We start from the raw sequence: 27,459 nt of genomic DNA, 5'->3' as shown, positions 1-27,459 counted from the left end.
GGGTTTGATTTCCCACTCCTCCACTTGCAGCTGCTGGAATGGCCTTGGGTCAGTCATAGCTCTGGCAGAGGTTGTCCTTGAAAGGACAGCTGCTGTGAGAGCCCTCTCAGCCCCACCCACCTTACAGGGTGTTTGTTGTGGGGGAGGAAGGTAAAGGAGATTGTGGCTGCTCTGAGACTCTGAGATGCGGAGTGGAGGGTGGGATATAAATCCAGTATCGTCATCATCAATGAAGATCCTGTGAATATAGGGGGAGGTATTTGTGAGTTTCCTGCACTGTGCAGGGGGTTGAACACATGAAGCTGCCTTATACTGAATCAGACCCTCGGTCCATCAAAGTCAGTATTGTCTACTCAGACTGGCAGCGGCTCTCCAGGGTCTCCAGCTGAGGTTATTCACGCCTGCTTGCTTGGACTCTTTTTAGTTGGAGACGTTGTGGATTGAACCTGGGACCTTCTGCTTACCAAGCAGATGCTCTACCAATGAGCCACCGTCCCTCCCCTAAATGAAGCTGCCTTCTACCGAATCAGACCCTTGGTCCATCAAAGTCAGTATTGTCTACTCAGACTGGCAGGGGCTCTCCAGGGTCTCCAGCTGAGGTTTTTCACGCCTGCTTGCCTGGACTCTTTTTAGTTGGAGAAGTTGTGGATTGAACCTGGGACCTTCTGCTTACCAAGCAGATGCTCTACCAATGAGCCACTGTCCCTCCCCAGTGGACTAGATGACCCTGGAGGTCCCTTCCAACTCTATGATTCTATGACTCTTTCTAGCAGCGATCAAAGTTATGATATGGATTTGGTTTCCTGTTTGGGATTCAGCCCTCCTGTGCCAGCTGAAATGGTCTAAGCATGTGTCACTGCATTTGCTCACACTCAGCATGTGTGGATCTCGCCTCTTCCCCCGCCTCCCTTCTTTGCCTCCTCTACCACCATAATTCAGGCAGTATATGCTCTTCAGGGCAGACAGATGAACTGCTCTTTTGGGGTCGTGTTACCTTGTAATGTGGTACGCTATAACGATCGTGGTGATTAATCAAAGATCCAGAAGTGGCTCAGATATGTTTGACTGGTAGAAGCAGCTGAAAAGCAGGAAGCAATTCCAGGGGAAGACACCCGCAGGTCAGAGGCAAGTGTTTTCAACCAGATGTCGGTAGCCTCTAATCACCACTTAAGAGGGACTCCCCACCGTCACATCCCCTCCCCTCTCAATTCCTGTCCCATCTACCCTTCCACTGAAAGACATCTGGCACATCTGGTTTAATGAACCTCACTGCCATACTGCTGCTTTCACTCTTCTCCTGCCTTCCTACATTGCAAGCTGAACTGCCCAAAAACGGTGCATCATGTTACATGTCTAATGCCAAGGGACTCCATGGAAGTCTGTGGACCACCAAAGAAACAGACTTTGACACCCTCAGACTTCCCACTGCTGCTGCTGTGGAGGAGGAGACGACTGCAGATTTATACCCCGCCCTTCTCCCTGAATTAGAGACTCACGGTGGTTTACAATCTCCTATATCTTCTCCTCCACAAGACACCCTGTGAGGTGGGTGGGGCTGAGAGGGCTCTCACAGCTGCTGCCCTTTCAAGGACAACTCCTGCGATAGCTACAGCTAACCCAAGGCTATTCCAGCAGCTGTAAGTGGAGGAGTGGGCAGTAGGAATCACAACATGCTAAGCAGAACATCTGGAGGGCCGCTCAGGGCCAGCAGATGCACATGGGATTTATGCTCAGTGGCGCAAAGTCTGCTCGGGGTCAGTTGCTCCTTCACACTCAGCACTTGTGTGATAACTGGTGTTTTTATTAAGAGAGAAGCTGTCCCTCACGTTTCCCACGTGGCTGGATCTGTAGTAGCCATCGAAGCCGCTGAGCAGGTGTCCCTTCTTCCCACCACAAACTTGTGGACGTCTTCCTCTTCCTCTCTCCGTACTTTTCAGACTTTATTAATAGCAAAAGTCCTTTGAAAGATTTATATGCATGCAGTTTTAACGAGACATTTTTGGTTGATTTATAAAACGTCTCCTTTGTGCACTGACAGGCTGTTTCTCCTTTACCGAGAAACTCAGCAAATGTATCATGTCATTACTCTCAGCCACCTTCACAGACAGAGTGGCATACGTGGTTCTCTCCAACCTCATTCATTTCCCCAACATCCTTGCGAGGCAGGTTGAGCTGACAGAAGATGACTGACTCAAGATCACCCAGGGAGCTTTGCAGCTGAGTTACTATTTGAGCCTAATTCCCACCCACCCCGCCTTAATATGGCCCTCTAACCTTATCTTCACTTCTTTCTTTTTTTTATGTCTTCATTTCCTTTTTGTATTTGTGTGTGCTTGTATATGTGCAAATGGAAGTCACTGTGACCTCTGGTGACTAACCGTACTAGGGGCCTGGAGGATATTCAGAGGTGGCTGAAAACAGGCTTACCCCCGTCCTCCCGACAGCTGGTATTCCAAGGAGGTCTCCCATCCAAACACTTGCCAGAGTCAACACTGCTTAGCTTCCAAATCTGACAAGATCAGGCTTGCATGAGCTATCCAGGTTAGGTCCTTCAGCTCTCTTTCTTGGTAAGGGAACTGGATAGTATTTATATATACAGAGAAGTGCGTGGGGAGTTCTCCCTTTCTTTTTTCTGTACATGGGTAGTATAAGTTTTTTAACAGCAGCAACTTTAGTGAAGGATACGTAAGGAGGATACGTACAAATAATTTAAATAACTTATTACACTTTACACAATAGGAGACTATTTCAACCTCCCATTCAATTATTTACAACTGTCAACAAAGAATCAGGAAGTAGAGTTTTTCTTCTTCCTTTTGTGTACGAAACATAAGAACATAAGAGAAGCCATGTTGGGTCAGGCCAGTGGCCCATCCAGTCCAACACTCTGTGTCACACAGTGGCCATAAGAACATAAGAGAAGCCATGCTGGGTCAGGCCAATGGCCCATCCAGCCCAACACTCTGTGTCACACAGTGGCACACAAAAATGAAGCAATACCCAAGGAAAGAGCAGAGGCAGCCATGGAATATTACAAAACTAGGCAGCACCCACCGTCTGTCGAGTGTGTTCCTATTTGACTATTCTCCCAAGGACAGAGCATACAGTTCTCCCTTCCCCCATTTTATCCTGACAACCAACCCTGCACGGTAGGAGAAGCTAAGAGAAAATGGCTTACCCAGGCTTATCTAATGAGCTTTTAGGGGGGAAACAAGGCTGCGCCGATAGTGCTCTAACCTACATTTAAGTAAACAAGCTTCTTCACCTGGCAAGCTGATCATCTGGCATTTACCAAATGTTTCACTAGGAGCTTGCCACGCAAAGGCACAAGATGCCATTTTCCACTCTGTCCCCTTCAGAAAGGCTCAAGGCAGCTCTGAAAGTGGAGGGGGCTGTTGCTAATGGCAAATGTGCAAGAGAGGCTCTGCCTGCAAATATGTCTGCAGACTTGGGCCAAGCCACTAGCCTCAGTTTCTCCTGTGCAAAAATGGAACAGGCAGCCAATCGCCAGAAGAGATGCTGGAAGAATCTGCAAAACTCTCGCAGGTAACTTAGCCAATGTATCTGGCGTCACGTCCACTGCAATCTGCAAGGGCCCAGAAAAGGCTTTTCCTGATAGCTCTGTGATGGGAATAGAAATGTGTGTGTGTGTTGTGTGTGCGTGTGCAATTGAGCAAGGGAAAAGGAAGCAGATGACAGCCAGTTGCTCGGGGGCCTGATATTTCTGCTAGACGCTTGAAATAGGGGGAAACGGAAAAAAAATGGGGGCACACGTCGGAAAACTTTTTTTCAGAATGCCATACTTAAATAATTTAAAATGCTGCTTTTAATATTATTAAACGGCAAATCAAACTGCTGCATTGCTTTGGCCCTCAATTCAAAGGCACCAGTGTAAATGATGGTGAAACTGGGACAGTAGTTGACCAGATACCCAAAGTTTCAGGATCTGATGGTGGAACAGCGTTTTCAAATGCTGCAAAATACAAGAGTCTGCCCAGCTCAAAGATCCTGCACTATCAAAGGCCATATGATAGACATGGGCTCTGACCTTTCTTTTACATTTCCCAAAGATTCCTCTATCTTCTGCATTGGGGCGGGGAGATGAAAGCACACACACAGAAATTCATAGAACCAGGTGGTTTTTTTAAAGAAAAGGCCCAGCAGGAACTCATTTGCATATTAGGCCACACCCCCTGGCATCACCATTATTTCACGCAGGGCTTTTTATGTAGAACACCCAGCAGGAACTCATTTGCATATCAGGCCAGATCCCTGATGCCAAGCCAGCCAGAACTGTGTTCCTGCACAAAAGAAGCCCTGCATGGCACGAATGTGGAAGGAATTCACAAGCACACGAAAACCTCCCTAAGACACTCAAAGCAAGCAGCCGAGGACTTTTCACAGGCCATGTTTCTGATCTGAGAAACAGAAGTAAATTCTATTATTAATTCCAAGGATATAATAGATACTGGGATGTATGAGAATACTTAAAAACATAAATAACTATGTTGTTCTGACACTTGCATGTTAACAAAGCGTAAATGATATTAGAAATCACTGCTGATCCTGAATAACACAAGAGATTTGCTGAGCTTTCCCTCTAAAAGGACAAGATTTTCCCCCCATTCTCATGCACTGACGTCTACATAACAGTACAAAGGACAGCTAATGCAGTTTTACTTTTGTTGACTACTCTGTCAACAGCTTCTATTTTCATCTCTTTGTTTCACGATAGAAACAAACGAATCTCATGGCTTACCATCATTTCTACCACTTGGGTATGTCTGTAGTCATTGTGAATGAAGGCATTTATACTGTTAAATGTCACTAAATACAATCAGAGGCCACAATTCTGCCCCCTAAATCCTCACATTCTTAAAATAAGAGCATTTAATTTCAACAAGCATTGCTATATAATGGGAGCCACTTTGGTGTAGTGGTTAAGCGCGTGGACTCTTATCTGGGAGAACCGGGTTTGAGTCCCCACGCCTCCACTTGCACCTGCTGGAATGGCTTTGGGTTAGCCCTAGCTCTGGCAGAGGTTGTCCTTGAAAGGGCAGCTGCTGTGAGAGCCCTCTCAGCCCCACCCACCTCACAGGGTGTCTGTTGTGGAGGAGAAGATATAGGAGATTGTAAACCATCGTGAGTCTCTGATTCAGGGAGAAGGGCGGGGTATAAATCTGCAGTCGTCTCCTCCTCCACAGCAGCAGCAGCAGCAGCAGCGGGTATAAATCTGCAATTCTTCTTCTTCTATATGTCATTTTTTTTTAAAGGGGTGGGTTAAAAGAAAAATTGAGTCAACACAGTGTCAACATTTCCGGAAATGTTATGTCTCTAGTGGAAGAGGAGGGTTCTGGTATATCAAGGCTCAACGGGGACCCTTGCAAGGGAGGAGAAAAGCCTACAGCCGGCCACAGATGCTGGCTCGGAGAAGACTAGGTGAAGAAGACTCTGCTCCATCTCAGTGGGCAGCCGAGTTGGTCTGAAGCAGTAGAACAAAGCAGGAGTCAAGTGCACCTTTGAGACCAACAAAGTTTTATTCAGAAGAAGAACTGCAGATTTATACCCCGCCCTTCTCTCTGAACCAGACTCAGAGTGGTTTACAATCTCCTCTATCTTCTCCCCCCACAACAGACACCCTGTGAGGTGGGTGGGGCTGAGAGGGCTCTCACGGCAGAACGTAAGCTTTCGTGTGCTCCAAGCACACTTCATCAGACGAGCAATCAGGTACAGCGCGCAGGGCTATATATAACTGGTAGGTAGTGGTTTATAACGCAAAACGGTACAAATTTAAGATGCTACCCAGATCAAAGGTTTGCTCAATTTGTTAATTTTACTATTCTGCCACTGGATCTTAAATCTGTACCATTCTGCATTCTAAACCACTGCCTACCAGTTATATATAGCCCTGCACACAGTCTGTACCTGATTTCTCGCCTGATGAAGTGTGCTTGGAGCACACGAAAGCTTACGTTCTGAATAAAACTTTGTTGGTCTTAAAGGTGGTACTGGTGCTCTGCTTTGTTCTTCGGCTCCATCGCAGTGAGGCCACTTCTCTCTGCTGGGAAACGAAGGAGGTTCCAGCTGAAGTCTTGGTCTACACTTGCAGCACCACCAGATGGCAGAATGCCAAGGTTGCAGAAGAGACAGCACATTTTCCAAATGTGGGGGGAAATCACGCTTTCGAACGCTTCCCAATGATGGAGGCTCCTTTACAAACAGACAAGACAGAGGAGCAGGCCAAGAATGGAGCTAGAGACTTCCTCCTTATCCAAAGCACCTCCAAGGCTCTTTTTCGTAAGCTCTTGGAGGACTGGCTACATCAGAGGTGTGTGGCCTAATATGCAAAGGAGCTCCTGCTCCAATTCCACCCCTGCACACAAGTATCTGACAGTGAAAACCAAATTTCATAGCAGAAAAAAACTGCATTGATGCTTCAGGCTGGAGCACTTCATGTGTGAAGATTCCCAGGTGAAGGTTCTTGTCTGCATTAATATCTAATTTTAAAAAAATTATAATATATACTTACTTACTTATAATGTGGAAGTAATAACTGTGTGGAAGAATTTGATATGAAATCATTAGGTGGCTCCATGCATTCTACAAGGAGCCAAGGCTGGCCAAAGGTCCCCCCCGGTGTCCACTCAATGCCTGAGCCACTTTTGCCGCTATTAACAAAGAAGGTTTCGTGGGACTTTGCCCTTGGCGCAGCCCCAATGAAGTTCTGCAGACCCCTGCTGCCCGACATGCTTGAGATGTGGCAGGGAGGAGGCAAACAAGTCAAGCGCTGAGCTGCTTCCCTGACAAAAACAGCTGCTTCTAATTGTGGGAAATGCACTTACTGAAAGCGATACGTTTTCATCTGACTCACCAATTAAATGCACTAGCAGAGGCGCAATGATTCAGAGGCTGCGCTTGGTGGGCTTCGGCCTCCAACGTCTCCTGCTTCTCTTCTCATTAAAGGCTGCTTCTCATCAAACCCAAGCGGGCTCGCTCACGGGAATGGAATTCCTCAGGAAATTCCCAGAACTGCACTAACGACCACAACCTGCTGTCTGCTTCTATTTTCCAAACTTAACCCATTGGGGAGGTCACGTTTCAGAGTAGAACAAGCTGAGTAAATTTTTGCAAGCCGACATCCAGCTCTTCGGAAAGCGACGAAAGGAATCCAGCACGGGGGCGGGGGAGGGACAGCAGGAACGCCATTTTAGATTTAAGCACAGCGTGGGGAATGCGAGGTAAAGCTTCAACGTCTTGCCTACTTCCCCTCCACTCACAAAGTGGTATAAAAAGCATGGACTGGACCCCGCTAATGTATTTCATTATTAGTGCTTAGTGACAAGTGCCACTGAGGAGGAGGAAGAGGAGAAGATGAAGATATTGGATTTATATCCCGCCCTCCACTCTGAATCTCAGTCTCAGAGCGGCTCACAATCTCCTTTATCTTCCTCCCCCCAAAACAGACACCCTGTGTGGTGGGTGGGGCTGAGAAAGCTCTCACAGAAGCTGCCCTTTCAAGGACAATCTCTGCCAGATCTATGGCTGATCCAAGGCCTTTTCAGCAGGTATAGCAGGTACACCATTTCAGCTGGCCCCACCCTCTGCTGTTGCTCTGGCTGTTGAGTCAGAGGTAGGTGGGGCTTGAGCCTTTAATTTGCAAGGCTCATCCTTGTCAGAGGCAGAAGTGGCTCAGCTGCAGTAGAAGAAGCTGTTTGGATCTAGAACAGAGCTGCTGGTAAGCTGTTTCTGAGTGAGGAGAGCTTGTTTGCCTGGAGGTAATTGCTGGCCCCACCCTCTGCTGTTGCTCTGGCTGTTGAGTCAGAGGTGGGTGGGGACTTGAGCCTTTAATTTGCAAGGCTCATCCTTGCCAGAGGCAGAAGTGGCTCAGCTGCAGTAGAAGAAGGTGTTTGGATCTAGAACAGAGCTGCTGGTAAGGTGAGTGAGACTTGATTTGCTTTTCTAAAACTGCTGTGGAGCATTACCTAGGGTTGCTGTGGGAGGTAACTGTGGAGTGCTTGGTGCCTGCTGGAGAGGGGTTTCTGATTGCTTTTGCATAGCTGTTGCTGAGTGCGGAGACCTTGTTTGCCTGGGGGTAATTGAACATATGAACATATGTGGCTGCCTTATACTGAATCAGACCCTCAGTCCATCAAAGTCAGAATTGTCTACTCAGACTGGCAGCAGCTCTCCAGGGTCTCAAGCTGAGGTTTTTCACGCCTATTTGCCTGGACCCTTTTTAGTTGGAGATGCCGGGGATTGACCCTAGGACCTTCTGCTTACCAAACAGATGCTTTACCACTGAGCCACCATCCTTCACCTTAAATTGCTGGCCCCACCCTCTGCTGTTGAGTGAGAGGTGGGTGGGGGCTTGAGCCTTTAAATTACAAGGTTCATCCTTGCCAGAGGCGCGAGCTGAAGGGCTCTTGGCCTGTGGCTCTTAGCCTGGGGGTCTAGTCCAGGGGTTCTGTAGAAAGGTGGGTAGTTACTCAAAAGTAGTTTCAAGTGGCAGTTGGTAGTGAGATTTAAAGAGAAGTGAAGATAAAGAAAATTTTGAAATGTATTGGAGCAGTATGGCTGGTGAGGGAGCAGAGGCAGTGACGTATAAAGACTGTGGAATGTTTGTATTTCTACCTGAGAGTAGCACAAATTACACTTGCAGCAAGTGTGTTAGTGGCCCTGCTGGAGGAAAAGATACAGGGACTGAAGGCACGACTGTCCACGCTGCAGTGTATAAAGGAAGATGAGGATTTTCTTGGCAAAACACATGAGGCACTCTTGAAAGGTCAAGAGGAGGGAGAGGAAACGGTATCTCAGCAATTAGAAGAGGACCCAACACAGGAGAAACCCAAAGGAGAAAGAAAATCAGGAGATGTTCTGAGCCCCTGCTGCTCAGCAATACTCCCCACAGTAACTGATTCTGAGCCATTAGAACAAGGGCTACTTCCCCAGCCTCCACGAAGCTTGAAGAAAGTTTCTCAGGATCCTGTGGATAAGAAGCCTAGAGCTTCTGCTCCCCAATATAGGAAGAGGAAGGTGGTGGTGATTGGAGACTCCTTGCTCAGAGGTGTGGAGCCCAAACTGTGCCGACCAGACCTGTCATACGACCAGACCTGTCATCCCAAGAGGTCTGCTGTCTGCAAGCATCCAGCACATGACAGAAAGGATTGGAAGACTTATCAAGCCCACGGATTACTATCCTTTTGTGCTGATCCACGTGGGAACGAATGATACTGCCCGTCTTAGCCCTGGAAGTATTAGAAAAGACTATGTGCCTCTTGTTCAGAAGGTGAAGGAACTGGGCGCACAGGTTGTGTTTTCATCAGTGCTTCCTGTTGAAGGCTGTGGATTAGGATGAGAAAGAATACTTCAAATAAACGACTGGCTACATTGATGGTGTCGTCAGGAAAGATTCGGATTTCTGGACCATGGCTTACGCTTTTCTTTTATCAAGAAATGGTTTGCACCTTATGGTGGTAGGGAAAAGGGTGTTTGGTAACAGCCTTGCCAACCTAATAAGGAGGGCCTTAAACTGAATTGTATGGGGGAGTGAGACAATAATTCAAAGCCTCGTATGATGCCAGAAACGGGGGATAAAGATTTGCAGAGTGGTGCATATGCTAGGTAATGTGAACTTGCAGGCTTATACGGAAACTAAACCCTCGGGATACATAAAACATGAATTCTGATGTCTCTACACTAATGCACAGAGTATGGGAAACAAACAGGAGGAACTGGAAGTCCTAATAAAGGAAGCAGACTATGACATAATAGGCCTCACTGAAACTTGGTGGGATGACACTCACAATTGGAATATTAGGATTCAGGGATACAACTTATTTAAAAGGGACAGGCAAATGAGAAAGGGCGGAGGCGTAGCAGTATATGTGAAGGAGGTATATACTTGTGAGGAAATATGTGAATCTGAGCATGGCAGCTCAGTTGAGAGTCTCTGGGTAAAAATAAAAGAAGAAATAACAGTGATATTATTGTGAGGGTCTGCTATAGACCACCAAGTCAGGCAGACGACTTGGATGAGATACTTCTACAGCAGATTGCAAAGTTCTCCAAGAGAAGGGATACAGTGATCATGGGAGATTTCAATTACCTGGACATCTGTTGGAAGTCCAACTCTGCTAAAAATGAAAAGTCAAACAGATTCCTGACTTGTCTTGCTGACAACTTCCTTTTCCAGAAAGAGAAGAAGGAAACAAGGGGATCTGCTATCTTGGATTTGATTCTCACCAACAAGGAAGAATTGATTGAAGAGGTGGAAATAGTGGGCACCCTGGGCAGCAGTGACCATGTGATTTTGGAATTTAGTCTTAGGGAAGGGAAAAGCTATACATAGTCAGACTTATAGTTGGACTTCAGAAAGGCAAACTTCGATAAACTTAGAACTATGCTGGGTAAAATCCCATGGTCAGAAACACTTAAGAGGAAGGGGGTTCAGGAGGGGTGGGAGTTTCTTAAAAGCGAAATACTGAAAGCGCAATCACAGAAAAAACGAGAAGAAAAAAATGGAAAAAGTCTAAAGAAACCAAAGTGGCTCCATAGACAGCTCTCTAAAGACTTGAGAAATAAAAAAGACTCCTTTAGGAATTGGAAGGAGGGTCTTATAACCAAGGATGAATATAAACAAATCACCAGTGCTTGTAGAGAAAAAGTTAGGAAAGCTAAAGCTCAGTATGAGCATAGGCTGGCCAAAGATGCTAAAAACAACAAAAAAGGGTTCTTTTCTTATGTTCAGAGTAAGAAAAAGAGCAAAGACACAGTAGGCCCATTGCGAGGGCAAGAAAGTGAAATTGTAACAGGTAATGAAGAGAGGGCAGAACTGCTCAATTCCTACTTTTCCTCAGTCTTCTCTTCTGAGGGAAATGGTGCTCAACATGGCAAAAACAGAACATATAAGGAGGGTATGAAGTTCCAACCTAGGATCACCATAGGGGTAGTACATAAACACCTAGTTTCTTTAAATGAAAGTCCTCAGGGCCAGATGAATTGCATCCAAAGGTTCTAAAAGAGCTTGCGGATGTAATTTCTGAGCCTCTGGCTATTATTTTTGAGAATTCTTGGAGAACAGGAGAGGTGCCAGAAGATTGGAGGCGGATGAATGTTGTCCCCATCTTCAAGAAGGGGAAAAAAGACGACCCATCTACCGACCCATCAGCTTGACGTCTATACCTGGAAAAGTTTTAGAACAAATCATCAGTCAGTCAGTCCTGGAACATTTAGAAAGAATGGATGTGATTACTAAGAGCCAGCATGGTTTTCTCAAGAACAAGTCATGTCAGACTAACCTGATCTCTTTTTTTGAGAAAGTGACTACCTTGCTGAATCAGGGGAATGCTGTAGACATCGTTTATCTTGATTTCAGTAAGGCTTTTGATAAAGTTCCACATACTATACTTGTTGATAAGTTGGTAAAAAGGTGGTTTGGATCCTGTTACCATTAGGTGGATCTGCAACTGGCTGACAGATTGCACCCAAGGAGTGCTTGTGAATGGTTCCTCATCCTCTTGGAGAGGAGTGACAAGCGGAGTACCTCAAGGATCTGTCCTGGGACGTGTTTTGTTCAACATTTTTATCAATGATTTGGATGAAGGAATAGAGGGAATGCTTATTAAATTTGCAGATGATACTAAATTGGGAGGGGTTGCAAACACAGAAGAAGGCAGAAACAGGATACAGGATGACCTTGGGCTAAATTCAATAAAATGAATTTTAACAGGGACAAATGTAAAGTTCTGCATTTAGGTAGGAAAAATCCAATGCATGGTTATAGGATGGGGGAGACTTGTCCTAGCAATAGTATGTGCGAAAAGGATCTAGGGGTCTTAGTGGATCATACGCTGAACATGAGTCAACAGTGTGATGCGGTGGCTAAAAAGGCAAATACAATTTTGGGCTGTATCAACAGAAGTATAGTGTCCAGATCACATGATGTGATGGTATCGCTTTACTCTGCTCTGGTAAGACCTCACCTGGAGTATTGTGTTCAGTTTTGGGCACCACATTTTAAGAAGGATATAGACAAGCTGGAATGGGTTCAGAGGATGGCAATGAAGATGGTGAGGGGTCTGGAGACCAAGCCTTATGAGGAAAGGTTGAAAGAGCTGGGGATGTTTAGCCTGGAGAGGAGGTGGCTGAGAGGTGATATGATCACCATCTTCAAATACTTGAAGGGCTGTCTTATAGAGGAGGGTGTGGAATTGTTTTCTGTGGCCCTGGAAGGTAGTACCAGAACCAATGGGTTGAAATTAAATCAAAAGAATTTCCAGCTCAACATTAGGAAAAACTTCCTGACCGTTAGAGCGATTCCTCAGTGGAACAGGCTTCCTCAGGAGATGGTGGGCTCTCCTTCCTTGGAGGTTTTTAAACAGAGGCCACATGGCCATCTGACAGCAATGAAGATCCTGTGAATTTAGGGGGAAATGTTTGTGAGTTTCCTGCATTGTGCAGGGGGTTGGACTAGATGACCCTAGAGGTCCCTTCCAACTCTATGATTCTAAGTGAACGAGTGGGGAATCAAACCCGGTTCTCCCAGATAAGAGTCTGCACACTTAATCACTACACCAAACTGGCTACACCAAAATTAGTAGAATTGGATCCACAAGTTAGAATTAGTTTAAAGAAAAACTCACTTCATAATAGTCATGGCAATGTCATCGACAAAAAGTCAAGCAGCCATTTCAAAAGGATTTATTTGTGCCTTTGGCATGCATGCATACTGGTGGCAGAAAGCACTGTCAAGCTGTTACTGTCTTATGGCGACTCTGTAGAGTTCTTACGGCAAGGGACGTTCAGAGGTGATTTGCCATCGCCTGCCTTTGTGTAGCGACCCTGGAATTCCTCGGAGGCCTCCCATCCAAATACTAGCCAGGGCCAACTCTGCTTAGCATCCAAGATCTGATGAGACTGGGCCAGTCTGGGCCATCCGGCTCAGGGACATTCATAGTACCTGGACTTGTTTAATTGTTCGCACCAGCGGTAATCACTCTGCGGGGACGTGGAGAGCCACATCTGCAATTCCCATTAACCAAAAGAGCCACAAGAGTACCCCGTGCGCTACCCTCGACACAAAAACGATAACATATAATATAAACCTTTTAATTACCAGGACCTTTGAGCATTAAGAAGTTTTCTTTCTTTTTCCTTTTTTAATGAGCAAGCGTTCTACAGTGGCATGCCCCAATTCCACTCCCAGCCGCATATGCTGATCCAGCCTTAAACACAAAAACCCTACATTTGCATAATCTTGATACAGCCATCAGGGGCAAGCTGTTTTTAAACAGTTTTACTCTGGGCCCACAGTATTACTGAAATTATTCCAGTTGCCCCACTCCCCCCAAATTGCCCATTTTCTTGGGACATGGGGCAGGCGTCATAGAGCAGTGGCTCCCAACCTTTTTTTTGGCACCAGGGGCCGGTTTTGTGGAAGACAATTTTTCCATGGACCGGTGTGGGGTGGTGGTGCTGGGGTTTTTGACCCCCCAGGCTGCTCCCCCACCCTGTCCCTGCCCCCCATGGGGGTCTTTAAATGAGGGGAAGGCTAAGGTCACGGCCATGCTGCCCCTTCCACCTGCCTGGGACTTGGGCGGATGAAAGAGGTGGTGCTTCGGAAGCCACGCCGCCTCTTTCATCTGCCCGGGTTCCTGGCAGGCAAAAAGGGTGCAGGGGCTGCTCTGCCTCGCTCCGTTCAGGCGCAGCGAAAGGGGCGGTGCAGCACCTCTGCCTCACTTCGCAGCTCAGTTGCTAACAGGCCACAGACCGGTACTGGTCCGTGGCCCAGGGGTTGGGAACCCCTGCCATAGAGGACAGTGCTCAGAAGAGCCACGAGAGCCGCAGAGAACCACTGGTTTACAAAAATCACCGCTCTCTTTGTAGGAACCAGTCAGCTGGTCAGAAACAGGGCCGGATTAAGCCCTGTGGAGGCCCCTAGGCAGTCAAAATCTTGGGGGGGCCCCCTTGCAAATTATCTCAGAGTCAGAGCACCCGTGGCCCCCCGCTGCAGCCTGCAAGCACCTTCTCAAAAGCCCCTTTGACTAAGCTGCAGGGGAGAGGTAGAGAGAGGCAAACTTGGTGACAATGCCAGGAGCAGCCTCACCAGGCAAATTGGGCAAAGAGCGGCTCAGTTGCTGGCTGCATTATGCAGGCTCTGAGGGCTGCAAGCAGGGGGGGAAACCAGGGGGAATAGCTGGCTTGGGGGCCCCTAAAGGCGTGGGGGCCCATAGGCCAGTGCCTACTTGGCTTGTTAATCCAGCCCTGGCCCAGAAACAAACCAGGAGAAAACATTCACTCAGCTTCTGTAGGACTGGATATTATTTCAATTCTCAAGAGCCAGCTTCACATTTTAGCAGCAGGGTGACCAAACGTCTGAAATCTTCCCATCCTTCCGTAGCTTCCTTTTAGATCAGACCTCACCCCCCGCACCTCATCACCCCAAAAAACTTCCGTTAGTGAGCTACCTGGGACCGTGAGGATTCAAGTCACAGAAGAGGAGAGAAAGTATGCAACACCGGACCGATAACAGGCAGAAGTGTGACTGTGTGAAACTCTCACATGCCAAGTTCGACCTCTGGCTTACCTAGCTCCCTTATTGACTGCTCTGACTGGCAACAGCTCTCAGGCAGAGAAAGGTCTTCGCTAACACCAGCTACCTGGGATCCTTATTTATTCCGTGCCTGACACATGCAGAGGTTTCATATCCCCCAAGTTCAACCCCTGTCGTCTCCACTTAATCAGGAGACCTTGGCCCATTTTTGCCTTCTCCCAGACATCAGCGCAACTTATTATGCATGGGGTAGAGAAGGTGGAGAAAGAAGTCCTTTTCTCCCTTTCTCACAATACGAGAACTCGTGGACGTCCGATGAAATTCCTGAGCAGTCGGGTTAGAACGGATAAAAGGAAGTACTTCTTCACCCAAAGAGTGATTAACGCATGGAATTCACTGCCACAGGAGGTGGTGGCAGCTACAAGCATGGACAGCTTCAAGAGGGGATTGGATAAGCACATGGAGCAGAGGTCCATCAGTGACTATTAGCCACAGCATATTGTTGGAACTCTCCGTCTGGGGCAGTGATGCTCCGTATTCTTGGTGCTTTGGGGGCGGGGCACAGTGGGAGGGTTTCTAGCCCCACTGGTGGACTTCCTGATGGCATTTGGTTTTTTTGACCACTGTGTGACACAGAGTGTTGGACCGGATGGGCCATTGGCCTGATCCAACATAGCTTCTCTTATGTTCTTATTAACTTTGGGCTCCGCTACTGCACATCAAGTTCTGGTCACTGCAATTTTAGGTTCTCAGTCTGGGGAATGCATCTTGTGCAGCCTGGCCCCGAAACCCACTCTCTTTCTCTCTGCTATGATGACAAAAAGGTAAAACAAAAATCCAGGAGCACCTTAAAGACTAATACAAGTTATTTCAATATGAATTTCCGTGAGCCACCGCTTGCTTCTAACAACTGTCTTCTGTTTTAGTGGTCTAGTCCTACAAAGCAACACAACTACCCCTTTGCAATCAAAACGATGCCGAGGCGAACTGCTAACTCACTTCGTAAGCACAGAAGGATACTTCAAACAACATGGTAACTGGAGCTACAAGAGAGGTTTCTTACCTGACAGGTTTGTCAGTGCCTTCTCCATGGGGGGCAACGTCTCCTTCCTCAGGGGTCGGCTGAGCGGCGCTTCTTGGGGGCTGAACAGTCCCGAGCCGTCAGATAGTTTTTTACGCCCACCAGTACCGGAAGAGACAGTGCCTCGGCAGCTACCTATTGCACTGGTAAAAAGGTTTGTGTGTTCGTCGCTGCTGGCAGGCTCGGAATTCGGCGTGAACCGCCCCAAAGGCAGGCTGGGTGGAGTGTCCAAACAGTCAATCTGCAACGGGGACTGTAATCCTAGCGAGAGCGAGTTAGACTCCGTTGGCTCCCTCCTGACCCACTGCTCCTCCCTGCCTAGCAGGCCTTTCGAAGGGGAAAGGTGCGGGCAAGCCATATGACATCGGTGTTTCTCCTTATGCTTGTATCTCTCGCCCACGGCCTCCTTCCCAAAGCGGTAACGCTTCAGAGACTCCAGGACAGTGCGAGAAGAGCCGTTGGCTGCCAAAGTCTCCATGGAGACTTGGGGCTGCTCCGAGGAGCGGTGCTCGCGGTGCTTGTGGCGGTGCCGGTGCTTGTGTTCCAGCATCCAGCCATAGGCCATCTCTGGAGGGACGCTGGGGTGGTAGGTGCTCATGGAGAGGAGGGGTGCCCGGCTGGCAGTGAGGAATGCCTCCTGGCGCAGTAGCTTATGCTTCTTCTTGTGGAACTTCGCTGGGTTGAGGAGCAAGTGGCCGGTATGCATGTAAGACGGAGGGGGCAACGGAGTTGTAAACGAAGGCGAAGGTGGAGGGGGATAAAGGGTTGGCGGGTACCGCCCGTAGTAGCCCAAACCAATCGGAGCAGCAGCGAGGGGAGAAGGAGAGTAAGGCATACCGTAGGAAGGGTAGAATCCAGTACTGGACAGGGGGAAACTAAGGCTATGCATGAAAGGCATTTCTGCCATCGCCTCCCTCATTTTGGGGGGCCGGCCTCGCTTCTTCTTTAAGTCCGGTTTCCGGATGTAGTGCAAAGGATCCAAAGGAAAAGTGGGGTGGGTGTAGAAACTGTTGAAATTAATTCGGAAAATGGTCGGCAGCAAGTCCCGGGGGATAAAATGGTGGCTACGGTGAGTTATCCGGATCTCGCTCAACCGACTGATCAGCTCCTCCAGTTCAGCCAGGAAATCGGGGTCCTGTCTGCCGCGCAACTGCGGGTACTTCTTCTTCCTCTTCCGCTTCTGCCGTTTCATCTTATCGTAGGCCAGGTAGTCATGGCTCCGGCGTTTGCACTTATGCTTGTGCTTCTCCTTGAGACCGCTCAGGACAGTGGAGGTCTCTGGGGGGACGAGGGAGATGTGGTCGAAGGAATGCCGCCGTTTCTTCGGGCCGCAGAACTTCTCGGCCCGGTCAGAAGTGCTGTTGTTGTCGGTTCCGATGCCGCTGTCGCTGGGGATGGTCTCGTCGCTGTGGGACTCGCTGATGGGCGAGGGGGTCGCTTCCTTCAGTGAGCTCAGCTCGCTCATGTGGGATGGGGAGTTCGGGAGCAGAGTGGGCGGGGAGAGCCTCCTCCTGGCTTTGGAGGCCTTTCTCATCGCAAGGGTCTGAACCACGCTCCCCTGCCTGGAGTGGAGGTGCAAGTATGGAACTGAGTTGGGCTCCACAAAGCCCATGTCGCTGCTGACTGGGCTCTGGCCCCCACTCACCCCGGAGGACTGAGAGCATACCGGGGATGGAAGAATCTCAGAGTTATTAGCTGCAGCACTCAGCAACGGAGGGACCGCCTGGCTTAGTGCAGACCCCCCTGCTTGTTGAGCAGACTTTTCAAGAACGCTCAAGCCGGCAGAGGTACCCAAGATGCCGTTCAGGACGGCTTTGGGCTTCCTGCCTCGCCTTTTTCCTATGTAGATTGTTCCTTTCTTGCTGACGTTGATCTGCTGGCCCAGTTTCGAGCTGAATGTGGCAGCGAGGGTCGAGACCGTCGTGTGGAGCTTGGATTGCACTTTCCCTTTATTTGGTTCTGTCGCAGTGGACGAGAGGATCTGATTCAAGAACTTCTTCCGCTTTAACGTCTTCATCTTGTTGATTTTCCTGATGATGGTTTTCATCAGCTGCCCATTGTTCCGCTTGGACTCTTTTCTGTCCGGCTCTACCTCCAGATCGGGCGCGCTGCAGGCATCTGTTTCCCCAAGTTCCTCCGGGCCTCCAAGGTGATCCGACATTTCAAAGAAATCCTCATTCGGCTGCTGGTCGCTTTCAGGCTCGAGCATGTCAGAATTGTCAGTAGTGACAAAAGGAGCTACAGATAAAACAGGGGGCTTCATTTTGACCCCCGATCTGATTTGCCTTTTCGGCCGCCCTCTCTTCTTTGGAAAAGCATGATCCTCGAGGCTCTGTCGAAGAGAAGGAATTTCAACCTCTGGATGCAACACCGGAGGCTCCTGTTCTTCCTTCGACTGCACTGAAAACACCTTTGAGGCGGGGATCTTCAGGGTGCGTTTGGGGGGACCTTCCAAATGGGGCATCTCTTTGGATTTCGATCTCCCCCTCTTGGACTTGTACATCTCAGGCAACAATTCATCCGAAAGGCACCCACCAGAAGCCTGCAAGTGTGGACTGTAAAACTTGCTGGATTCCTTCTCGATACTGAGCAGAGCGAGAGATTGCATGCTACCGGATTTGCTCAGCTTCGGCAACTGGTGCTTGACGAACTCGTGATCCACAAAGGAAGGTGGGCCTGTGTTTTTAAAGAGCTTGGCCTGGTCCAGGCTACTGTTTGACAGCGCACTGCAAGAAATGTTTTTGAAAAGGTCAGGCCTTCCTAATTCTAGCCCTTTAGGAGGCCTGCAGGCGCTCCTAGAGACCACCTTGGTCCAGCGCGGCTTCCGTCCTTTCCTTTTCTTTAAGGGCTTTGATTGGGGGTCACCACCGCTGCCCGGGGAGCCAGGTCCTTGGCAGGATTTCCCTGACGCAGTCATGGCACCGATCTTTAGAATGGGTTTATTGTTAAATAAGCTGGAGAAGCTAACCACCGAAGGGGCAATAGTGGCACGAACCTTTGATTCAGTTGTCAAGTTGAGCTTTCTGCCTATGGCAGGGCTAGGTTTTGGGGTATCTGTGTGGGCAGCTTTGGAATCATTTAATTCCCTACTGATCCCTTTGCCGGTGGCGTGCGAGACAGGATTGGACAGCCTGTTCGCGGCCGAGCGTGCGCCGTCAGTAGCAAACGGGGCCTTGCTAATCGGCTCGGAAATTCCTTCTAAGAGCTCTGGCGTGTTATTTAAATGCGACGGGTTGGAAGTCAGCTGAGCCGAGGTTGAAGTGGGGCTTCGGGTTAAAGAAGTGACAGAGGCTGATGGGGAGGGGGACGGGAGGTTCCCCTCCCCTACAGCGCTAAAAGGTGATTTGGCTGTAGACAGATCAGAAGCGCCGCCGGCTGTCCTGAAGTCCGGGGAAGTGCAATACACCGGCAGCTGCTTGTCATGCTTCGATGCATCAGAAGTAAGCCTTTCAACAGGCGAAGGAGCTTCCTGCTGTACGCAGGCTCCTTCTTTGCCTCCACCTGAGATGTCTCTCTGAACCACCATCTTTTCTGGAATGCTCTCTTTGCTCTGCTTCGGAACGTGCTTCTCAAACCCTTTGATGCCCCCACTGTCTTTTGGAGAGGCTGCAGGCTCCGGGCCATCAAGGTCGATGATGCTTCCGCTACAAAAGCGTTTGAAGGGCTCGGAGGAAGCATTACCGACGTCTGCTTTCAGAACCCCTGAGTCCTTGTTCGTCAGCCCGGCTGGACTGCTGGCCCCTGCCGTTTTCTTCCCAGAGTCCTTAGCTGCTAAACTGGGTGGCGTGCCAACCCCCAGTACCTTCTTTCCTGATTCTTTAGTGACCAATCCAATTGGACCAGTCACCCCCGAGAGTTTCTTCCCAGAGTCTTTATTAGTTAAACCAATAGGATTACTGGTCATGGGCAGTTTCCCGCTTGGACTACTGATCATGGGCAGTTTCTTTCCCGAGTCCTTGTTAACCAGCCCAACCAGACTATCTGAAGCCAGATATTTCTTTCCGGTATCCTTATTAACCAATCCAACTGGACTGCCAGATGCTGGTAATTTTTTCCCCAAGTCTTTGTTAGCCAACCCAGGAGGAGTGGCAGCCCCTAGCAGCTTTCTACCAGTCTCCTTACTGACCAATCCGATTGGACTGCTAGACCCCAGGAATCTTTTCCCAGACTCCTTACTCACTAGCCCAACTGGCATACCAGTCACTAGTGGTTTCCTTCCACTCTCTTTGCTAATCAATCCTATTGGAGAGGTAAGGACAGGCGGTTTCTTCCCACAATCCTTATTGCTAACTAATCCAGCTGCGCTAGGGCATGTCCCTGGTTGCTTTTTAGCCCCAGACTCTCTGCTGATCAACCCAGCTCCGCCACTCGTCCCCGGCGCCTTCTTTGCGAAATCCTTGTTGGCCAGTGCAGCACTCATACTGCCACAGCCAGGTAGTTTCTTTACAAAGTCCTTGCTAGCTGCCACCATGGGGGTCCCGGTCGGCAGAAGCTTCTTTCCAGAGTCTTTAGCAAACTCGGAGGCCACCCCCACGGCCGGCTTCTTCTGCTTCATTTTGGAAGACTTCAACGGGGGGCAAGTGGCAATGAGCTGAGCCAATTTTTCTGTTACGGTGGTGGCTCCATTAAGCTGAGCTCTGTCCTTTGAGTCGGGATCACGACTGCTGACTGGAGTAGAAAGGGCCGACTTCCCATAATCGGTCGCTTCAGAGTGCAACGGCGAAGGTTTCTTCGAAAGCGGACTGCTCTCCCTCGGCCTGCCCTCAGTTGCGGAGCATTCGACTGCCGTGGTTTCTCCGCCTTTCTTGTACAGTTTTGTTGAGTCCTGAATGTTTTAAAAAAGAGAAAAAAGCCAGCTTTAACCATCTGAGTAAAACATAGCAAATACATTCTTATTACCATTTTGGTTTACACTGGCAGTCCCCTCCGCCCCAATTTCACGTGCCAGCAGTAATATATTAGAATGCTAGGAGGCAATTGCACCTTTAAGACCAACTTAGTTTTAAAGTCTTAAAGGTGCAATTGACTCCAATTTTGTTCTACTACTTCAGACCAACATGGCTGCCTATTTGGATCTATCTATATTAGAAGGCTGTGAGGATTTCCCTTGCCCCATCTTCTAGTAAGGTGAACACCGACTTTGCAGTTTAAAAAAAAATGTAGTTTTTAAGTACTGCAGAGCTATAAAACAGGGACCAAAGGAAAGAGAGGCACTGAAGGAATGTGAACGCTGAGAGCCAGTGAACTATAGTGGTTAGAATGTCAGATTGGAACTGGAAAGATCTGGGTTCAAGTCAGGCATGAAGTTCACTGAGTGACCCTGAGCCAGCCACTCTCTCGATCTAGCCTACTTCAAGAGGTTGCAGTGGAGATAAAACTGCAGAATGGGGGACTCCTATATACTGCTCTGACATTTATTTATTTATTTATTTCATATCTCGTCTTTCTCCTCAACAGGGAGTTTAAAACAGCATACATCGTTCTTCTCAGTTTTATCCTCACAACAACCCTGTGAGGCTGGTTAGGCTGAGAGGGTGTGACTGGCCCAAGGTCACCCAGCAAGTTTCCATGGCAGAGCAGGGATTCGAATCTGAGTTTCCCAGATCTTTGCCCCATACTTTAACCACTACGCCAAGTGGAGATACACATATCTAGATAGCTATTCCTGTGTTATCCACATTAATTTCTTGCAGCCAAGCAAAACAATTCCGTGGCTCCTTGAAAACTAACCGATTTATTGTAACATAAGCTTTCGCATCTGAAGCCCTGTGTTTTATGCTGTGAAGGGAATCCTCAGTTAGCCAGATTTTTTATATACTAAGAAAAGGAAACAAAATAGCTGGTTTGTGACATTTCCAGGGCTTTTTTTGTAGCAGGAACTCCTTTGCATATCGGGCCACACATCCCTGATGTAGCCAATCCTCCAAGAGTTTACAGGGCTCTTAGTACAGGGCCTACTGTAAACTCTTGGAGGATTGGCTACACCAGGGGGGGGGGTGGCCTAATATGCAAAGGAGTTCCTGCAATAAAAAAGGCCCTGGACATTTCTATACAAAACTGAAAAGTATACAAATGCAGTGTTAACTCATAACGGTAATCCATAACACAGGCTTGAATACAGTAAGCAAATTAACCCCTAGAGACCAAGAATCAGACCTGTTGACCCCTCCCCCCCCCCCCCCCCCCCCGGTTAGTACAGCCAAACCTATTTATGGGTTCCTGTGTTAAGTGTCCTCAAGTAGCGGTGGTGGTGGTGGTGGAGGAGACTGGACTAATATTTGCCCTTCACTACCCGAAAGAGTCTCAGAACAGCTTACAATCCCCTTCCCCTCCCCACAACAGACACCTTGTGAGGTAGGTGGGGCTGAGAGAGCTCTCCCAGAACTGCTCTTGAGCAGAACAGCTCTGAGAGAACTTGTGGCTGATTCAAGGTCACATCAACAGGTATATTGTTGGAACTCTCTGTCTGGGGCAGTGATGCTCTGTATTCTTGGTGCTTGGGGGGGCACAGTGGGAGGGTTTCTAGTGTCCTGGTCCCACTGGTGGACCTCCTGATGGCACTTGGGTTTTTTGGCCACTGTGTGACACAGAGCGTTGGACTGGATGGGCCACTGGTCTGATCCAACATGGCTTCTCTTATGTTCTTATGGAGGAGTGGGGCATCAAACCCAGTTCTCCCAGATAAGAGTTTGCGCACTTAGCCACTACACCAAACTGGCTCTTATAAACAAATCACCTCCAAAACATCCTATCGTTAACAGCCTCACTCTGGTCTTGCAAACTGAGGGCTGCGCCTTCCTTTATTGAGTCACTGCACCTCGTGTTGGGTCTTCCTCTTTTCCCAGCATTATTGTTTTTTCCGATGACTTTTTTCTTCTCATAATGCTATCGAAGTACAATAGCCTCAGAACGAATTCTAGGTCAGCAATTTCCCAATGGATTCTCTTTCCTTCACTTGCTAGAGAATTCTGACTTTCAGATCAGCAATGGAGGAAACTGGAAGATTCACTTTCTAGACACTGCCATGTTACTACTGTTTAATCTCCTGTTTATGTCTTAAACCAACACCATCTTTCTCTCGGCTTGACTTCGCGAACGAAGATTTAAGAAAGGTGCAGTAGTCCACGTCTGTTGCAGGCTCGCTGGTGGCTGACAAGACCAATGCAGGACAGGCAGGTCCGGCCACAGTGGCTGCAGGGAAAAGTCTGATTTGGGGTTGGTGCTGTAGCAGTACGATTCTTCCTCAATCTCCTTTTGTCCTCAAGACCAGCTATGTGTGCGTTCTCAAAGGAAGAGACAGCCTGGTGGATAGTGTGCCTCCATGCTTTGCGATCTGAGGCTAGGTCAGACCAACACCATACAGTACTACCAAACACACTCCAGCTCCCTATGCAGAGTCTCATATCTAAATAATATGGAGAAACGACGACTGAGGGGTGGCATGATAGAGGTTCAAAAGATTATGCATGGGATAGAGAAGGCAGAGGAAGAAGTACTTTTCTCCCTTTCTCACAATACAAGAACTTGTGAGCACTCAATGAAAATGATGAGCAATCGGGTTAGAACGGATAAAAGGAAGAACTTCTTCACCCAAAGAGTGATTAACTCATGGAATTCGCTGCCACATGAGGTGGTGGCAGTTACATGCATAGACGGCTTCAAGAGGGGATTGGATAAACATCTGGAGCAGAGGTCCATTAGTGGCTATTAGCCACAGGGTATAGATGGAACTCTCTGTCTGGGGCAGTGATGCTCTGTATTCTTGGTGCTTGGGGGGTGGGCAACACTGGGAGTACTTCTAGTGCCCTGGCCCCACTAGTGGACCTCCTGATGGCTCCTGGTTTCTTTGGCCACTGTGTGACAGAGTATTGGACTAGATGGGCCATTGGCCTGATCCAACATGGCTTCTCTTATGTTCTTATATAAAGGAGGTATTCAAGAGATATACAATTAAGGGGAAGGAATCAGTATCAAAAGACAAGACTACTTACTACAGGATGGGTCCCAAAGTGTGACAAACCCAACTCACCAACTGCAGATCTCCCAATTAAAATATATCAACAGGGAATTGCAGCTCATTCTGGGCAGGTATGCTCAGGTCAGTCACTGAATGACTGAACAAAATAGATTCAAGCGTGACAAACAGCAGAAATGTTCAGCAATCAAGGAAGAATGTTTCAGTCTTCCAGAACTATTTGTGGCTGACTTGAAAGTAGTGTTCTCCAATGAAAGAAACTGAACACAAGAACATGAGGCTGCCTTAGAATATAAAAGAAGCCATGTTGGATCAGGCCAATGGCCCATCCAGTCCAACACTCTGTGTCACATATTGGCCAAAAAACCCAAGTGCCATCAGGAGGCCCACCAGTGGGGCTAGAAGCTCTTCCACTGTGCCCCAATCACCAAGAATACAGAGCGTCACTGCCCCAGACAGAGAGCCCCAAGGATAAGTTGTGGCTAATAGCCACTGATGGACCTCTGTTCCATATGCTTATCCAATCCCCTCTTGAAGCTGTCTATGCTTGTAGCTGCTGCCACCTCCTGTGGCAGTGAATGTGAACCACACCATTGGTTCATCAAGGTCACTACTGGCTACTCAAGACTGGCAGCTGGACAGTCAGAGTCTCAGGCAGAGGTCTTTCACATCACTGCCTACCTGTCCTTTCAACTGGAGATGCTAATGGTTTAACCTGGGACCTTCTGCATGCCAAGCAGATGCTCAGCTACTGAGCCACGGCCCCTCAAAAGGAAGAAACCAATGGAAGATTGCTGAATTAAAAATAATCAACAGGTTTCAGCTAGAAAGGGGGGCTCAACACATCTTACCACTTTCTCATAACTAAATATTCTGTGATCAATTTCAACAGCTCTGTATTATTACTGCTCTTACACAAACACTTTCCACCTCTGCACAAAAATCCTGTCAGAGGAATTTGCTTTCCGTACATATGAATCGAACTCCTAACGTGGTTTCTCAGCAATCTTGTAAACAAGCAGCACCGCTGTAAGAAGAAGAAGAAGAAGATATTGGATTTATATCCCGCCCTCCACTCCAAAGAGTCTCAGAGCGGCTCACAATCTCCTTTACCTTCCTCCCCCACAACAAACACCCTGTGAGGTAGGTGGGGCTGGAGAGGGCTCTCACAGCAGCTGCCCTTTCAAGGACAACTTCTGCCAGAGCTATGGCTGACCCAAGGCCATTCCAGCAGGTGCAAGTGGAGGAGTGGGGAATCAAACCCGGTTCTCCCAGATAAGAGTCCACACACTTAACCACTACACCAAACTGGCTCTCTGTAAGAAAGAGTCCACATTTTTAAGAGACAATAATTTAACTTGCTGTGCGTAACAAGTGGTTTAAGGCAGGACTCAACAACTAGAAGTCCATGGACCAGTATTCTTGTTTATTTCAATTCACTGAGAATCGAGGAGGATTACATACTGTTGAGTCAAATTTTTATTTTATTGGATTTATATCCTGCCCTCCCCACCGAAGCAGGCTCAGGGCGGCTATCAAGTGCAATCAACATGACAGCCAATGAACATGCAATGTGGTTCAGACTACAGAAACTCGAAAACAAGTAGAAATCTAAAACAGACTCCAAAACAAACTTTAAACAATGCGTAAGCATTTAAACATGACATTTACAAAGTCGGAGCATGCTTATAGCAGCAATGCAGCAGTATAGATCACAGTCCTTGCCCCTTTACAGATGCAACTTTCTGAGCCATTACATTTCAGTACAGCCCTAGATCAACGTGAATAGCCATGTTAGCCTATTGTAGCAGTAGAAAAGAGCAAGAGCACCCACCTTATGGAATGGGATGGCTGTTGTTCAGAAGGCTCTCCCACTCTGCAAATTAGGCAGAATGGAGTTATTCAGGAGGGCTTTTTTGAACAGGTAATAGGACTGCACTAGTAGAAAAGAGCAAGAGTCCAGTGGCACCTTAAAGACTTAACAAAATTCGTGGCAGGGGATGTCGCTTGTTCAGTGACCCACAAAAGCTTCTACCCTGCCACAGATTTTGTTAGTCTTGAAGATGCTACTGGGCTCTTGCTCTTTTCTACTGCTACAATTTGAGGTTACTAGCCATGAGAACCTCCATGTTCAGAGGCAGTCAACCTCTGAATCCCAGAGCCAGGAGGCAACATCAGGGGAAGACCTTGGCCATGGCCTCTCCACCCGGTTGCTGGCCCTCCAGAGGATCTGGCTGACCACTGCGTGAGATGCTAGATGAGATGGACCTTCATTGGTCTGATCCAGCAAGGCTCTTCTCTGCCCTGTTGCTGGCCCTCCAAAGGATCTGGCTGCCATTGTGTAAGACAGGATGCTGGACTAGATGGACCACTGGTCTGACCCAGCAGGGCTCTCCTGATGTTCTTATGAGAGGAAGACCTTGGCCTTTCTGCCCTGTTGTTGGCCCTCCAGAGGAACTGGTTGAGGCTACTGTGTGAGACAGGATGCTGGATAAGATGGATCCTCACTGGTCTGATCCAGCAGGGCTCTTCTGATGTTCTTATGAGGGGAAGGCCTCAGCCTCTCTGCCCTGTTGTTGGCCCTCCAGAGGAACTGGTTGAGGCTACTGTGTGAGATAAGATGCTGGACTAGATGGACCCTCACTGGTCTGATCCAGCAGGGCTCTCCTGATGTTCTTATGAGAGGAAGACCTTGGCCTTTCTGCCCTGTTGTTGGCCCTCCAGAGGATCTGGCTGCCATTGTGTGAGACAGGATGCTGGACTAGATGGACCACTGGTCTGATCCAGCAGGGCTGGATATGAGAAAAGAGCAGAAAGGCCCAAGGCCTGCGGCATTAGGATATGTAGGAGGTCTGGAAGCTGGGTACAGGTGGCCGGCTCAAGGCTGACTTAGCCTTCCATCCTTCAGAGGTCGGTAAAATGAGTACCCAGCTTGCTGGGGGGAAAGTGTAGATGACTGAGGAAGGCAATGGCAAACCAGCCCATAAAAAGTCTGCTGTGAAAACGTCGTGATGTGACGTCACCCCAGAGTCTGAAACGACTGGTGTTTGCCTTTAGCTTTTTCTCTTTTTTTTGCAATAAGGGAGAAAGGGTTGGAAACCTTGACCTGCCTTCCAACCCTCTCCACAAACTAGTTCTTCATCAAAATGAGCTGCTGATCAAGACTTTAAAAAGTCTGGAAAAGGAAGCACTTGGGAGTTTTCCAATGCTGGCAAGAGATTGCTTTTCCTCCCCCGTTCCCTTTAGAGTTTATCGCTAAGAGAGCACGCCCATATCCCATTACCAGGGTTGCACAATTATAGACTTTAAGGAATTCTTCCATTCATACATTTCAGTAATTAATATTTCATTTGCAGCACCTCAAGCATGCATGGGGATTTCCAGAACACAGGGAGGAACAAGCCCCTTTGCTGCCAAGGAGCTTATATTCGAAGGGAAGACATGATTTAATACACACGAGGCAGACATAAAACGGGCAACGAAAGGAAACGCAAAGCCGCTGGGCTACAATTGCTCTTGGAGCGACAGCAGCAGCCTGATGGCAGGGCTTGAAAGCACTTCCGCCTGCCTTGTGACAGGGGGATGGGCGGGAAGACGATGAGCTGGTTAAGTGAGTCTTGAGCAAGGAGCAGCAAGAGCTACAAAGATGGGATGCTGGCTTCTTCCACGTTGAAACAAAACATCTGCCAAGAAGGAAAGCCGTGCTCAAATTTGCAGCAGGTACTAACCAGTATGGCCCAGCTCTCACAACCATACATTACTACTGGGAATACCATAGCTTTGACTATACGGGCTTTTGCTGGCAGAGACATCACCCTGCCAACAAAAGTCCGTACAGTCAAAGCTATGGTA

General features: G+C 48.2%; 1 protein-coding gene across 1 annotated transcript in view; it reads right to left on the bottom strand.

Moving 5' to 3' along the window:
- The window catches only part of ASH1L (ASH1 like histone lysine methyltransferase), a 135,561-nt gene that overhangs the window by 86,846 nt on the left and 21,256 nt on the right, over positions 1–27,459 (bottom strand). Inside the window, 1 exon segment of the mRNA XM_060255104.1 lies at positions 15,615–20,457. Coding sequence (XP_060111087.1) covers positions 15,615–20,457 — 4,843 coding nt within the window.

The sequence above is a fragment of the Heteronotia binoei genome, chromosome 1, assembly GCF_032191835.1.
Source record: "Heteronotia binoei isolate CCM8104 ecotype False Entrance Well chromosome 1, APGP_CSIRO_Hbin_v1, whole genome shotgun sequence".
Classification (NCBI taxonomy): domain Eukaryota; kingdom Metazoa; phylum Chordata; class Lepidosauria; order Squamata; family Gekkonidae; genus Heteronotia; species Heteronotia binoei.
This window is presented reverse-complemented; position numbering and strand designations above follow the sequence as displayed.